The sequence below is a fragment of the Mirounga leonina genome, unplaced genomic scaffold, assembly GCF_011800145.1.
Source record: "Mirounga leonina isolate KUSES-001 unplaced genomic scaffold, KU_Mleo_1.0 Mir_173, whole genome shotgun sequence".
NCBI lineage: Eukaryota > Metazoa > Chordata > Mammalia > Carnivora > Phocidae > Mirounga > Mirounga leonina.
In genome coordinates, this window is record NW_023270447.1 from 8296161 (window position 1) to 8312956 (window position 16796).

The following is a 16796-nucleotide window of genomic DNA, read 5'->3' on the forward strand; positions in this document are numbered from 1 at the left end:
AAATTATTTACTTATTTTTTTATTGTCAGGAATTGGCTTATGTGGTCATGGAGGCTGAGAAGTCCTATGATCTACCTTCTGCAAGCTGGAGACCCAAGTGATATAATTCAGTTGGAATCCAAAGGCCGGATAACCAGGGAAGCCAACAGTATAAACCTCAGTCCTAGGGTAAAAGGCAATGAGCTGAGCTGAGATATCTCAGCTAAATGTTTGTCCTTGAAGCAGGAGAAAGGGGTGTGTGGGATACCTGGCCGGCTCAGTCAGTGAAGTGTGCAACTCTTGATCTTGGGGTTGAAAGTTCAAGCCCCACATTGGGTGTAGAGATTACTTAAAAATCTTAAAAAATTGGGCACCTGGGTGGTTCAGTTGGTTAAGCGACTGCCTTCAGCTCAGGTCATGATCCTGGAGTCCTGGGATCGAGTCCCGCATTGGGCTCCCTGCTCGGCAGGGAGTCTGCTTCTCCCTCTCACCCTTACCCCTCTTGTGCTCTCTCTCTCTCTGTTTCAAATAAATAAAATAAAATATTTAAAAAAAAATAAAAATCTTAAAAAATTAAAAAAAAAGGAGAAAAGGGTGTGTAATAAAATATGTCATGGACTAACACTTTAAACCTGTTCTTAGACCTCCCTTTCTTCAACATTTCTCACTTAACAATGACTGTTAAAAGTCTATTTTTTCCAGTTTCCATTGTGTTCTCTCCTCATCTTTTCCTTCTAGTTGCCCTGGAATTCCCCCTTAAGATATGTAATTTTCTCCCATGCTGATTGCTTTTCTTGCAAAAATACTCAATCTTTCATTCCTGTCCTGAAATTTTGAGGAATAAAATTCTCTGACAATGCAAGATTCAGGAAAATGTCTTAGTAATAGATTTGGAATGTAAATGGACTCAAAGAGGTCCACAGGCTATGAGAATAATAGGCTGGATAGGCGTTCCTTTTAAATATTCCCCAGGAATATTGCTAAAGAAAAGGGTGGTAAAGACTGAGCCAGGTTTTCAATAAATAGTAAGAAGTACCTTTTCTGGTCTATAGTCAGAGACTAAATAAGTACATATTTGTTCAGAGCACTATAATATCCATCACAAAATCTCTCGATGTTTACATTTCATTAAGTTATTTATGTGAGCTACCAAGGTGTGTATGTGTGTGTGTGTGTGTGATTTATGTGTGTATTTAAAACATTTCGATCATTACGTGATCAAATTTTATGTAAGTTTAATCTCAAATAAAATCCATTTAAAACAGTACTAAAGAATATAGATTTTGTAAAAAGAAATCACTTTCTATAAGTAATAACAGTTATTCTCAAAGTAGGATGCCTTATTTCCTAATTAATTGACTTATTAATAGATTTTTCTTTCTTTACCTGAATGTTAAGATTCTAGGATTTTAGCCAATATCCCATTCAAATATTTAAAATCACTATCCCTATATATGACATATTTTTGAGAATAACTCATGGCACTATTTTTACCATGGTCTGTATTTTTAGTACAATATGAATATGTTTATATATGAATTAAAATTTTTATTTGTCACTAATGATTTGAAATCCTTATATGAATTCCTTGACATTTTCCTTCTTTCATTCTTACCCATTCAGCAAAATTTAATCAGATATTCTGCTTCAGAATTTTTGGGTAGGAATAATAAGAGAAGACAATGGAGACTATTGGAAGCAGTGATGGTTGTTGTCAATATCAAAGTGCACGGGAGGTTAGACCCAAACCATACGGGATTCTTATTATCATGAAATTGTAGAAATGAGGAGATCTAAACTTGATGAGACTGTATCAGCAGAATGGATCCGTCTGAAGTTTGAACACTGATATAGTAAAATATTCCAGTAAACTGTGCCTCAAGGAATATGTGGAACTTTGTCTTGATTGTCTATACCTCAAAAATCTTGTTTCATCAGTGGCGCTGGTGTTCAGCCTTCCTTCCAGGTTGGCAAGAGTCCCATGGTATTGCTAGTATCTTCCTGGGGATCCAATCCCATCTTGGGTCTCAAGAATGTAATGACTCATATCTAAATTTCCAATGCTTTAAAATAATGGACAAAATCACTTAAACAGACTCTTTTGTGTTTTAAATCTTCATTAAAGTGCACAATTAAGTGTAAACAAAACCATGCAGAGTTCAATGAGAAGAGGAAACCAAGACGTTCAAGATACAACATAGAATGAATGTGTAGTTTAGAAGAAAATGTGTAGTATAGAAGGAAATATTTATCTAAGGCTTGATATATCTTGTGCCTCAAAGTTTTAAAATTTTGAACTAGAAGTTTTTTGTGGTTTTTTTTTAAGATTTTATTTATTTAAGAGAGAGAGAGAGCACAAGCAGGGGGAGAGAGAAAAACAGAGTCCCCACTGAGCAGGGATCCCAGGACCCTGGGATTATGACCTGCCGAAGCAGATGCTTAACTGACTGAGCCACCCAGGCGACCTGAACTAGAAGTTCTTATGTAATACTTATAATTTTCAAGATGTTCCATGCATTTACAAAATATTAATGTAATAATGATATTTCTTCTGTTTAACATATTGAATGCTTTTTTTCTTTTCTCTTCTTAGAAAGTATAAAATGACTTAAGGTTAATGTCAGTAGTGTTTCCTGTCTGCAAAAGTGTATAAAGTCATAAAGTGATTTTAAAATTCCAGAAGAGAGTGAAACTTGAGCGTTGGCATTGAAATAAACAGAACTTATCTTCATTTATCTTTAAGAACAAGCTTTTTATTTCTTAGAAATGTATTCAAAGATATAACTCTTTAGTTAGATTTATAGATTTTTTTAAAAGCTATAAATAAGGTCAGTAACATTACCTTTCCTTATTTTAAGATTTGTAGTATTGGGGATTTTATTCATTTTAATAGTTAATCTATAAGAAAAATAATGTGCCTACTATAAAATACAAAAAAAATATTCTAAAAATGCATTATTTATAAGGAAAGAATTGATAATGAGAGCAGAAGTGTGAAATAAAATTTTTGTCACATATTCAGTTTCTGTATTCCTAGTTTGAATTCTGAGTATGCCTAACATCATCCTTAAAATGAAACTATTAAAATTACCACATCCCTGCCTTATATGAAGACCAAAACAACAAAATAAGAATTTTGAATAAAAAAGTTATTATAGTGACAAAGGTGTTTTGTGTTTAAAAGCATATCTTCATATGAAATATTGCTTGTTTTACAACCATGTAAATCCATATGTGATTTTCCAGTCTTAACAGATTACATTGTGAAAACTTTCGAAATAGGATCTATTGTTTGTCCAGCATTTGAATGTGCAATAATTTGACCATACCAGCATTGGCAGAAAATATAATATTGGGAGGGTATTAAATACTGAGAATCTGCAAAACAAGTTAAGTTTGGAGTTACTCATCACAGATGTTTTAAAAATCAGATCTATTTCGATATTTAACCATATTCACTAGCCTTAAATCTTGTATTTGGCCTTTGTTATTGCATCAAAAGAATGTATAAGACTGTCATATAAAAATAACAGCAATATTGCATATAATTCAGAAATCTGTTTTTTCTGAGTCTTCAGTTTCCAAAGCACATGCATTTGGTTCCAGAATGAAATGAATTGGTACAAATGGTGGAGGGACAAAACAGATTACATATGGCTGCCTGGAAATAATAATCTTTTTAAGTCAAAAATACTGACAAATGCCAGTGGGGTGGATCACTCTGTGAAGGCAGGGGAGAGGTGGAAAAAAAAAGGAGTCTACTTATTTGAGAAGGTGCAATGATAGATGTGGTCATGTTGGCTCCTTTTATTATTTATATTATGAAATGCTAAGTGTCCAAAAAAAAAAAAAACAAACTATTTGTATGAGTAAATTCTTAAGAGGAAATAATCTCTTTAAAGAAGCTGAAATCCTTACCTTCAGCAACCTTATTTTATTAGGAACAGCCAGTGTGAATCAAGATGACTACAACTCCAATGATAGATGGGGCACCGTATACAGTGAAACATCATTGGGATATATCATTGGTGTGGTACTTCTTTTGGCCATGACACGTGGTTCATTTAAATATTTAAAATCCCATCTTCTACTTCTACTGATAGAGATGTTGATGCTGTCCGGTACCACTCTGTAAAAAGTTGTGCTATATTTTTGCTGACACACAGGAGCTTAGTAAAAGCCAAATCTATTCAATTAAGAAGAAAAAAAGATACAGAGAGTAAAAAAATCTTGACAAAGGTCCAAAACATATCCAAGTTTTCACCCTGAATCATTTTGTTCTCGTTCCTCTTTTCTACTTCGGACAATTATGAAAAAGAACTAGGATAACAAATATAGCTAACTCAAGTATATTTTAAGAGAGGTGTACATGCATGTACAAGGCCATATTCCTTGCTTGTTGTGGGTTCACTTATATTTTGTTTTCTTTAGGTTATTTTAAACAGGATGGGTCAGTCATTTCTGAGTTGGCTCCTTCAACACTCTAACAGACCAAACTTTTCATCCAAAGAGTCTGTTTTATCATGGAAATTGGGCTAAATTTGGATTTCTCTGAAGTTCTGTAAGTTGTTTCACAGGAAAGGTGCCAAAAAATACCCAGTCGTCACTATGGGGTACTTGTGAGCTAGGATGGACTATGGAAATAAACTTTTCTGTCCTCTCCCCGCCCCCACTTTTTACAGTACAATGGCCCATCTGTGAGGTAAAAGGGACTAACACCATTTTTAAACAGAGCCTAATTTTTAGCCTCTCATGTATTAGAAAAACTGTAAAATAAATATCAAACTGCTTAGTCATTTCTTTCTTAAAATAATTGACCTAAGTTCAGAAAAGGGCAAGAAAGACAAACCATTAGGCACAGTAAGAGAGGGATTATATTCAACAGCAATTTTCTTTTAAAAGTTTTAAGTATTTCTGATGTGTGTGAGAGTTTCCCACCCCCATAATAATTTCTCATTCAATAAGTCAAATTTGGTGCAATGGTTTTAGTTATAGTAAAATGTTTGGAAAAAATGTATATACATATAGTAGGTATATATGTGTATACTTTATATACACTATACATATTATATATATCAATATCTATGTTATATGTAACAAAAATAGGAAGGACAAAACATCAATATGAGAAAAGAAGAATGATTTAAAAGATGACGCATCTTTTCTAAAATCTTGCTACTTAATCTTCTTAATCTTCTTTCCCCTAGTTCTAGCTGTAGTGATTTAGGTCTTATTATGTAGAGTTCTGTCTATTTCCAGTACGTTATTACTATTTGTATTCTGGGCATCCAGCTCTGGACCAGGCTTCCTCATTCCCAGGTTGGTTATTGAGGTCTCCATATTTAAAACATGGGTTCTCAGTCTGTATCCCCTGATTCCTAGAGATACGTGAAGAGATTAAGGGAGATCTATGAACTTTTCATAATGTTCACTAAAGCTCCATGAACTCTGAAGACTGTCTAGAACATTTAAATTCCTCTAATCTGACCTCCCACTCAATTATCAAATTATTATCTTAGTTTCTCTGAGAAGCCAATATGGACAGTCAACCTAAAATACTGCTACAAAAGAAGTGACCAATTTTTTTCTCTACACCATTTCCATCTTGGTTTTGAAAGGCTTACAAACAGAACGAATTCTACAAAGTTGAGCAAACAACTCCAAACGTTGTTTTTTAATGTGACAAGATAGGAAATGTCATACAGCTAATTGTGTTCCAAATTAGAGACCTATGTCAAGGAAACTGCCTGTTAGATTCTGAATCTATGTATGAACGGCAAGGACTGGCTGAAAGATGACCTAGGAAGTGATACCCCTGGAAGTTGTGCCTTGAGAAGTTGAAGGTGGTGAGGTGTGTGCCTTCCAGCTTCCCTCTGTTCCCTTTGTTGTTTAGTGTTACCCTTCCCTCTGCTGAATTCACCCCCCTGTAAATCCATGAGCTGGCTCCTGGGAGGCTCCAGGTCTGGCCTCTGGCTACAGACTGCAGGAGTTAGACATAATTACCTACTCCTTACTATGAATCTACTATGTTTCCTTCCAGAGGCATTAATTCAGACCCAGATTATGCCTAGCTGGGCAGTGGCCAGAGGAATTTAGACCACAGAGTACAGAAAGCATAAGGTAGTAATAACTCTATTCACCCAAGACACTTTGCCTAAAAGGACCCTTTCACCCCAGTGAGAAGGCCTGAGATGTGACGAGAAGGTGGGGCGTGCTTAGACTGACTGCATTATTTCTCACCTTCTAGAACAGTATCAGGCCATGGAATTCTCAGTAAATCAGGAGAGCTACTGAGAAACAATTTGGAATATCATTCCTACATGTTGCTGCGAGCGCTGTTAACTATCTCTGGCTATTGAGTTGATTCAGGAATCTGGCAGCCTCACAAATACATATTTCTGAACTTTGTATTTATTTTGCTCTTTTACATCAAGGGGAAGTCCTGTGAAACAAGTTCAGAAGTATACAAAGAATTGAACAGAAAAATCGTGTTTCAGAAAATTTGGCAACTGAAAATACACATGAATTTTTCATTTTGAGAAGATGAAGGATAATTAAGATGGTAAATTGACCCATGTTTCCATCAAAAGGTTCTTACTTTGTAATTGTACTTTCCACATTTAAACACAATATAATATGTAATCATTTTATGAAATTACATGAACAACTTGAGTTGGATTCTGAAAAGCTAGCTGGTGATATTTCTCTGCAGCTAGTATAAGGCATCCCAAATATTCTGCCAATAGCATTTCTAACATAAAGTGGGGTTTTCATTTGTTTGTTTGTTTTAAACCATTATCGAAGAAGTAAACTTCTTGATGTGGGAATGGTTCTTTGTCACAGAGGCTGACAGTCATGTTGCAGGTATTTTTTTGATTTAGTATTAGTTGTTTTCCTTATTTTATATGCATCTTCTATGTTGTTAAACACTTCCATCTTGGGCCTCCATCCTGTCTCTGAAAACCTTCCTTCCAACTTCTAAACCACATACATGGATTATCTGATTAATCTAATGGACCATGAGGTAGATTTTGATTACTAACAGAAAACTAGGTTCCTAGAGATTAGTGGACATATGCGCCTCATAAACTTAGTTGAGAATCCTTAAGCATTGAAACATCTTAAATACTCAGTATAGGTCCTGGGCATAGTGTCCAGTCTTTGTCAACAGGAAAATGTATTCATTCACTCAGTCCATCTCTACTAAGTGCCTAATGTATGCTGGCTACCTTGTTGGGCACTGTTCCAGAAAATTTTTGAAAGAGATCTCAGGAAATATTAAGGAGCAAAAAGGAGCCAACAGGAGGGAGTAATTTAAGCTTGGAAAAAATGACCAGGGAATCTCTATTCCAGGTTTAAGTGGATTACTTTGAGGAAGGGTAAGTAGAAGGAATTTAGAAACCTGCCCCTTATTATTTTCTCTTTTGAGTGACCATGTTTTCAGCTCCTCTGAGGCCCTTTACAGGACCTGTGGGCCTAAACGCTTGGAGATCTCTGCTAGTTGCCTTCCTTGTATTTTCTCCTCCCCCTTTGCCCCCTCATTCGAGATCAGGTCAGAATCAGCTGGAAAATTAAATTACTCACCCCCTCAATGTCAGCTCCCATACATCTCTTTCTCCTCCTGCCTCATGAGTACAGTTCAGCTCTTTTTAAGAGACGAGCCTCTGAATGAAGGTAGTGCAGAATTTAAACATTTAAGAGAGAAACTTGTCAGTTTCAGAACTCGAAGGACAGCTTCACTATAAGATCAGGGGTTTTGACCTCTTGGGTCCCTCCATCTCACCTTCATCCCTTTCTTCTAATTCTTAGTTTAAAAATTAAAAATAAAATAAAATAAAAATACTTTTCGGAGCAGGCAGAGCAAGGAGTCCTCTGGTTCCACGTCTGCTATAAGAAGCAGATTTTTGCACAAGGATAAGGTTACGGCTGCCAGCCCAGAACTCCAGCGGTGTGGCAAATCAGACGCTGGGCTCCTCCCCTCCCCCGCCGACGAACGAGAGGCTAACAGACGGGTGCAAGTAGACAAGTAGCTGTTTTTATTGAATACAGAAGCTCCTTGAAAACTCTGTGGGCTCCGGGGCTCTCCTGCAATTCCTTTCATTCCCAAAGTGCTGGAGCCAAGCACGCGTCCCGCGTAACTCCCTCCCATTTCTTCTCGCGGATTTGGGTAGGAGAGGAGGGAGGAGAGCAGAGGGGAGATGGGGGGTGGTTGGTGGGCTGGGCTAGCCCAGAGTCCTGATTCTTGGGCAAAGGGAGAGAGGGGCGGGCTCGCGGCCGCCCGGGAGGCGTGTGATTGGGTCTGACCCTCAGTCGGCTTGTCAGTTTCTCTCGGGGTAAGGGGGGCGCTGGAGGGGAGTGGGCGGAGGAGGGGGCTGCCCAGAGCCTCTCGTCCGGCCCACTGACGGCATGAAGCCTTTAGGGGCACGCAGTCCTCTCAGATTTTCGGTTGAAGCCCCTCATCTGCCTTCAGTCTGAAGGCAGGGCCCCGCAGAGGACGGATCGGAGGGTCCTGGCCGGCGGGGCCAACCGAGAGGGAGAGGAGGGGGCGAGACACAGGAAGGAAGCAAACCATCAAATTTTAAAGAAAAAGCCCTTTGACTTTTTCCCCCTCTCCCTCCTCAATGGCTGTGTAGCAAACACCCCCGACGATACCTTGGAAGGGACGAAGTTGGTCTGCAATCGCAGTTTCGTGGGTTGAGTTCACACTTGAGTGCGGGGCTCGGAGATGGAGCGGTGGTCCTCTAGGTGGAAAACGAAACGGTGGCTCTGGAATTTCACCATAACAACCCTCGCATTGACTTTCCTCTTCCAGGCTAGAGAGGTCAGAGGAGGTAAGAAAAAATGGTTTTGGGGAGGTGGGAGAGTGCCGTCGGTCTTTGTCATTTTGCGCCCCTCCCCCTCTTTACCCTTCTTCCCCCGCCTTACCCCCCACCCCCCCCAAAACCCCAAAACAATTCTCTTAAATAAAATCCAGATTGTAGCTGCCACCAGGTTGAAGTGAAGGCTGGAGAGAGAGATGGATGTAGGCGGGACAGTAATGGGAGAAGTGGTAGCAGGAGAGAAGATCTGTCAGGCACAGAGCCTGCTGAAATGCCCTTCACCACTTTCCAGCGTCTTTGAAAAGAGGAAAAATATTACCTTGAACACAAGGGCAGTTGTACAAAGCTTTTGTTTGAGGAATAGTCCCTAGACTGCCCTTTGAACACATCTTCTGGTTTCTTCAGATTCTAACTAATGGGAATATCTTTTTAAGGGTGAGCTGAGGAGAAAATATAGAGAAAGGGTATAAAATGAACCTTGATAAAGTTCTTTGTGTGAAGCAAAGTGAGAGACCAGCTCTTTTACTTTTCGGGATATAAGAGAAAGCAGAGGTGATGAATATAGAAGACTGAGAACACTGTGTGTGTGTGTGTGTGTGTGTGTGTGTCATTTTGAAGAGATTTTAAGTGGAAAAAAATATTTGGCAGTTTATAAAGAACGCGTTGAAGATAGGGAGAACACCTCTCCCTGAATTTCAGTCCACTCCTCTCCAGTATGACCCCCAACCCCAACCCCCACTTCTTCTTGCAGGTTGGACGTGCAGTTCTCTTGGAGAATGATGAAACTTGCCAAGCAAATGGGGTGGGGGAGGACGAATAGGGATTGGGAGGGAAGAGGAGGGGGCCTGGGATGGGGTGGGAGGGGAGAGGTAAGGGAAAGTTCCTACGTGGCACCACCAAATATTCAATGACCAGACCTGCTCAGAAGACTGCAGCCCTGTCAGTACCCAAGAAGGGAGAGCGACTTCACTCCTCCCCTCTGCCTCCTCCCTCCCCTTTCCCCGCCCTTTCCCGCAAAGGCATTTGGCTGGAGCGGTCCGTTAGGTGCTGTAGACACGACTGGCGGGCAAAGGCCTTTGGAGTTAACGGAGCCCAAACAGCTTCGAGTAGAAAAACGAGCTTTGTCGCGAGTGCACAGAGAAGTGGGGGGTAGGAAGGAGGGTGGCGAGGATTGGCTGAGGGAGAAAGAAGTTGTCAATCCCAAATGCGCAGGCTTTAGCAGAAACCTGAGTCTGTCCGTGGTAGATGCCAAGATCTGAGTTCTCCCTAATGGGAATTAGCGCTCCCGGAGGCCGAACTCTGGGAAACCAGGTCTGTATTCCTTCCCCAAGCTTAGTGGTGCTCACCTTCCTGAGTAGCAGGCAGTGCTGGATTATTCTTCCTCTTGGCTTTTCCTGGTAAATAGAGTCAGAGCCTCAAATTTAAATTTTGCTTCAATTTGGATACAAGTTATGCTAATTATTTTGATTCATTCATTTCAACATTTTCAAGGATAAATAGAGGCTTTGAAAGTGGAATCCATCAAAAGTTTGCTTTTTACCTTTGGTACCTGGTCACCAGCTGGGTTGGTCATTTCTGTCAGCAGTTCTGCCCTCTGCTGGTTTTATTTATTATTTGGAATTTAAGCATCTACCTCAGAACCTAGGGCCTATTAAAATCCTTCTAACCACAGTGATGCTGGAAAAGGACACTCCATTAAAAAACTACAGATCTACTATTTCTTTTTCAGCTTGTTACACACACATATGGACAAATGTATTGCAATGCCAGCTCTTAATTTAAAAATATAGAAACCAAACTTCCTTCAATGAAGATGGATGAAATATAAACTCAAGAGGCACCATTGTAGACATTCAGGGATTATTTCAGTGAAGATATTTATGTTTCTTTTCCACATTTGGCCTTCCTTAAAGCTCTAAGGATATCAGAAAGGTCAAATTTCTACACCTGTATTGTATAAATTGTCTCTTTTCAGTCTAGCTGCGGATCTGAAACACTTTTAAACAAACATCCCAGTACCACATCAAGTAAATGGTGGAAAAAGAACCCTGCTTATTATTATAAGGCCAAATAATGTGGGAAATAGCAAAGTTTAAGGATCATATGTTGTTTTTGTTTGTCATTTCTGACGAACTGTCTTAAAAGTTACAAGAGTGTTTGGATATTCAGACTGTCAGATTCTGTATTCACATCATCAAGTTGCTAGGTGCTTATTACTTCCCACTAAGTAATATTTACAAATCTACTCTTGTTGGCATTTTTGCCACTTAATAAACTTCAAAAAGGAAGTAATAGTATACTAATGCTTAAAAAGGAAACACTGGCCTGAATCATCACACAAGGAAAAAATAAACCCAGTGTTCAGTTCTTATGCTAGCCAATAGATTTGCAATTGAAGCAACAATGGATATGATTTCATTCCAGTTTCTAAATAAAGGTATTATGTACTGTAATTTATTAATGTTGGTGAGATGCAAGGGTGTTATTTGGTTGCTGAATCGAAAGGTAATTTAAAACAGCCTATTTTCATCTAAAATTTGTATTTCTTGGATTTAAGACACTAAAGCCTTAAAGAGTTCTGGGTTCATAATAAATTAGATTCTAAAGAAAGTGTAGTTAGAATCCTAAAGCATCTACCTTACAAAGAATAGTTCTTGGAGTGAATGGATTAAAAGAAAATTTATAATCTCACACAGAATCATATTGTTCTACTTTGCAAATCCAAACCCTATAACTTGGTCATCTTTAACATAACTATTAAAAATTTTTAGTATTTATTATGATTTAGTATAAAAGAGTGCTATTTTTATAATATATTCATGTGCGTTAACTTCATTTTATGTTTCATATATTTCCCTGTGGTTAACATAAATGTTTTATCTCAGAAATTTATGGATTTCTTTATCAATTAGTCCATTGCTTATTACAGAGAGAACTTGAGATTTACCTGGAATTTATAGTGACGATGCTGTGTTCAGAGTGATGGTTTTAAGACCTTTAAAAACATGTTAAGTTATAATTGAATACTAAGAAAAATAGTATCTAATTGAATCATTTTTTACTAGTTAAAATGGTATTCAACCTTTGGTGGTTAAGCCAATAGTGCGTCTTGAAAAAAGTTGATTAATTTTATGAGCGCCTTTCAAAGCTTGTCAGCAATTGATAGTGAGCCTTGCTGGAGTGTTTTGAGTGCCCAGGATCAGCAGGTGAAATGGTGCTGGCTTAGAGAGCATGTGCTAATCCAGCTTTGCAAAGAGATCAAATTTGTCCCTGTGGCTACTTAATCATGAATCAGTTAAAAGGTCAGATACACTTCTGATAATAAATGCAGTGCCTGCTAGGATAATTTATATTGTCTTCCCTCTTGTTTTTTAAATAAAAATTGACACAGTCTAATAGAAAAACAATAAAGAAAGCCAGGTATCTTATGAGAAGCATCTTCCTGTTTGTTTTATACAGACTTAGGTGCCACATATATAATCAATTAAATATAGACACTTTCACAGAATTGTCTACTAGTTTTGAAATTAAGTTTATTAGTATCTTAAAGTAACAATTTACTTCATGATAAATACTTAACTGAGACTCTGTAAAAATTACTCCCTAAGAGGTATTCTCATATTTTTTAACAAAACTGTGAAGTTGCAAATGAGAAATGTATATACCTAGGTAGTATAATTGCTTATAATTTAATTAATATTTTAGGGTCTGTGTTTGCCTCATTGTGACTAACATAGAAAGAGCATATTATTCAAGTTAAGTTATCCCTAAAACATAGATAGCCAGGCAAACATGAATCTCTTTTCATATTCTTGGGTAGGATTTCTGACAAAAAATTAAAAAAAAAAAATAAAAAACAAAACACAAAACAAAACCCCAAACTAAACAGTCATCTTTCTTTTTTAAAATTTGCTTCTTTTCTGAAAAAACTCTCCTCACTCTGGTTAATTTATTGAAGCATTGCCTATTTGATAGTGAATGATAATGAATGGACTCAAATCAAGCTTGGTTGAGTGTGTAATAAAAAGGTGAACTTTTCAAAGGAAGAAAAGGTGTTTAGATTAGATTTTTTAAAAAGAATGTTAGAGATAGAAATTATTGTAGAGACGGTTTCTCTTTACTATCTTCTCACTTCACTAATGAGAAAACCAAGGCAGAGAAAAGTTATTAGCTGAATGCTTTTTCCCATAAAAACATAAAAATATTTCTACAATATTCAATGTTTTTCTAGGTAAGCATAGTGAAGGTCTGCAATAGTGGTAAAAATATCTGTAAATAATAGTAGGTCTGAGACTTTATGGAATGACCAAATATTGCTTAACTCTACGTGTTGGAGTTTAGTGAGAAGATGGATTAAGTGAAAATGATTGATTTAAAGAAAATCAGATAAGAAACCGAGTTATAGAATGCGTTTAAAAATTCCTCAATTTCCTAAGTTTGGAGAAAGGTGATTTTTGATCATTTATACTGTTAATATACCTAATTATATGATTCTATAGAATTATCGGTATCAGAGTAGAAAGCATAATAGTTTGTAAAATATTTTTTGTGTGTGTTTGTTGCTGGATTAGGAACGTAGTTTTTTATGCACTCCAAAGTTGTTAATGGAGGAGGACCAGGCACACTTCAAATTTTCAAGAAGCTAAGAAATTATATATTTATATAATATAAACATATAAATTACATATTTACTTCAAATAATATATTCATTTAATAATATATCTTTGTATTTATTACTAATGATGTCAAATTTCTATGCCTTCCGAGTTGATTTTAGATTGATTGGATGAAATATACTCTATATATGTATAGTTTTAGTACTAAACCAGATATTGAATTGATTATTACTTGATATGGCTTGTTTGTTTAATAGATAATCTTTTCCCAAACAAGTGGCAAACTTTGGGAAAACATAGGAGAACACTTAGTAATGTAAATTCTAATTAATTTTTCTTTTTTTTTTTTTAGATTTTATTTATTTGAGAGAGAGAGAGTGAGAGAGAGACAGAGAGATCCCGAGCAAGGGAGAGGGGTAGAGGGAGAAGCAGGCTCCCCGCTGAGCAAGGAGCCGGATGCGGGACTCAATCCCAGGACCCTGGGATCATGACCTGAACTGAAATCAGATGCCTAACCAACTGTGCCACCCAGGCTCCCTCTAATTAATTTTTCTTTCGGATTGTTTAGGCATTTGAGACTACATAAACAACTTCTGCCTCCAGAATAAACGGACATTAATCTATAGGGAAGTAGACACTCCTAAGAGATTACCATGATACTGGTTGTGCTGGCAAAAACAGTGGTAGATCTAGTATTTCCACCTAATGAAGACTTTTCCTATCTTTAGGAAAGAAGAAGATACTGTGGAAGCTAATATTTATACTCATGATCAACGCTAACAATTTATATGAATATAGGGTTTTATAAATACTGAACTATCCCCATCATTTTATATAGTTTTTAATGATTATACGCAGGTATTCAAAATCCAGAATTCCATTGTATCCTAAACACACTTTTCTTTCCTCCTACCTTTGGAACAGTAATTAAGGGCAGTTGGCATAATCATTAGGGATTCAGGGCAACTACAGAGTGGGGGCTGAGAGCGGATCTGCATTCCTGCTCTTACTCCTCCACTTCCCTCATTTGATAGTGGGGAAACGTGACCTGAGCTGGGAGTGGTGAGGGGAAACCAAACTTTGATTTTGACCATCGAAGTTTTGTTCCTTAGCAAAGGGGAAAGAGAGGTATACACTGATGCTATAAAAAGTTGCAGTGTTCCCTAAATTCTCTCCCGGAAGAGACAACTTTAAATGCAGATTGCAGTGTAGCTTTTCTAATGACTTTCTTAGATTTGGACTTTTTTCTTCTAATTTCTCTTGCAATTTATTTCAGAACATAAAGTTTTAATATTTTTCATCTTAAACTGTCTCCCATATTATAATGTGCCTACTATATGTATTTCTTTTTCTCGCAAAATCCTAATATAATTTTATTTTTATAGGCCCCTTTTTACGTACTTGCCATTGTCTCAAAACTCAACCTGAATAATACTAGCTGTTAGAGAAGATGAAAGTTGATTTTAAAGTGATTTAGTGAGTAGTGTTTATTGGTTGCAGTCTTTGGCCTACTACTGACTTGGCTAGTGGTTCTTTAGACATTGGCTGATCACCAGACCTACTGTTATCTGGTAAAATAAACTCTTTGCTTGCTGCGCATGGAATTAGAGACAGTGCTATTAATTTAGGAGAAAGAACTCAGAGAAAAGAAAGGTTATCATATTTCAGAGTAAGAGACCAGCTTAAATACGGCTTGACAATTGAGAACTAAAACAGACCTGTGTCCGAGTGCTTTAGCACAATCAACTTTTGCAATCCCTTCAAACCTTTTTTTTTCCTTAAAAAGCATTTCTTTCCTATTTTAAACAAATTTAATTGCTCTTGAATGGCCTTGTACTGTACAGGCAAATGAAGGTCCCTATTCATAGAACTTGAGCGCATAGTGTCCGTGGAAGCTTTCTTCCTCGTCTGACTGGTAACCTGGCATCCGGGCTGACAGGCGTGAACCTTCCACTGTGTGAGGTGCTTGGCTTCCCTTCCCTGTTCAGCTTTTCACAAACAACTTCCCAAAAGGATGACTGCCGGAAAGGGCAGCGGGTGCAATTCCTGACAAAGCTAATAAGAAACTCTAAAGCACTTTTGCACTTTGTGCTCCTATCGGAGAGCTCTGCCGAGAAAGAAGAACCATGCATATGATACTGCTCTTTTCCCTGACTTCTCTCTTTAGGTTAGAGTCAGCAGTGGACCACAACCAACCAGCTGTCACTCTTCTGTTTGAATGCCGATGAGTCTTCAAAATACTTCACTGGTTTTGAGGATAAATGTATTGTGCAAATGGCTTAGCGTGATGTAGAGTGGCCTTCAGGATGGGACCCCTCTGTACGTCCAGGCTCATGACCGGCCATTCCCCTTGCACTTCAGCCATGTTAAACCTCTTGCCCATATTCTCCCCTGTCCTAGAACACACTATTCTCTTTCTTTGGAATATTTGTTCCCTCCTCATCCATCTAGCAAATGTCTTCTCCTACTTCAAGATTTAGATCAGGCTTCATATCTCCAGGCAGATAGAATAGTAAGATCTAACACTAAATGCACGCATATTATTATGTGCCATGTCCTGTTGTTAGCCACCCCCTTTTTTTTTAAAGATTTTATTTATTTATTTGACAGAACGAGAGAGCAGAAGAGCACTAGCAGTGGGAGTGGCAGAGGGAGAGGGAGAAGCAGGCTTCCCGCCGAGCAGGGAGCCCGATGCGGGACTCGATCCCAGGACCCTGGGATCATGACCTGAGCCGAAGGCAGACACTTAACTGACTGAGCCACCCAGGCACCCAGTACTCTTTTTTTTTTTTTTAAGATTTTTATTTATTTATTCATGAGAGACAGAGAGAGAGAGAGGCAGAGGGAGAAGCAGGCTCCCAAGGAGCAGAGAGCCCGATGCGGGACTCGATCCCAGGACCCTGGGATCATGACCTGAGCCGAAGGCAGACGCTTAACCATCTGAGCCACCCAGGTGCCCCAGCACCCAGTACTCTTCACATAGAATCTCATTTCATTTTGACAATTGCCCTGGAAGTAAGCTAATATTAAAATATACATTTTACCCATGAAGGAACTAAAAAAGAGAGAAGTTAATTATCATGCCTAAGGTCACACAGCTTCTGTGTGATAGACCCAGGATTTGAACCTAGAGAGTCTGTTCCAGAGCCTGTGCTTTTTTGATCGTTTGTCCATGCTTACTTTATTGTGTGTTCTAATGTTTCCACACAGCCACCCTGACTTATGATTATAGTGCCCTGGGACCTAACATTAATGGACAAATCATGCAATTGCACCACAGTAAGCACCATGTCAATTGTGTGAATAACTTGAATGCCACCAAGGAGAAATATAAAGAGGACTTGGCAAAAGGCAATGTTATAATTCAGTCAGCCTTCATTAA

The 16796-nt window shown here is 38.0% G+C and overlaps 1 protein-coding gene across 1 annotated transcript in view; it reads left to right on the plus strand.

Annotated features, from left to right (window-relative positions):
* Positions 1-8396: 8396 nt before the first annotated feature.
* The window catches only part of COL11A1 (collagen type XI alpha 1 chain), a 203325-nt gene continuing 194925 nt past the window's right edge, over positions 8397-16796 (plus strand). The window contains exon 1 of the mRNA XM_035020280.1: positions 8397-8810. Within this exon, the coding sequence (XP_034876171.1) occupies positions 8705-8810 (106 nt within the window). The 5' untranslated portion in view covers positions 8397-8704. The remainder of the gene's footprint in view (positions 8811-16796) is intronic.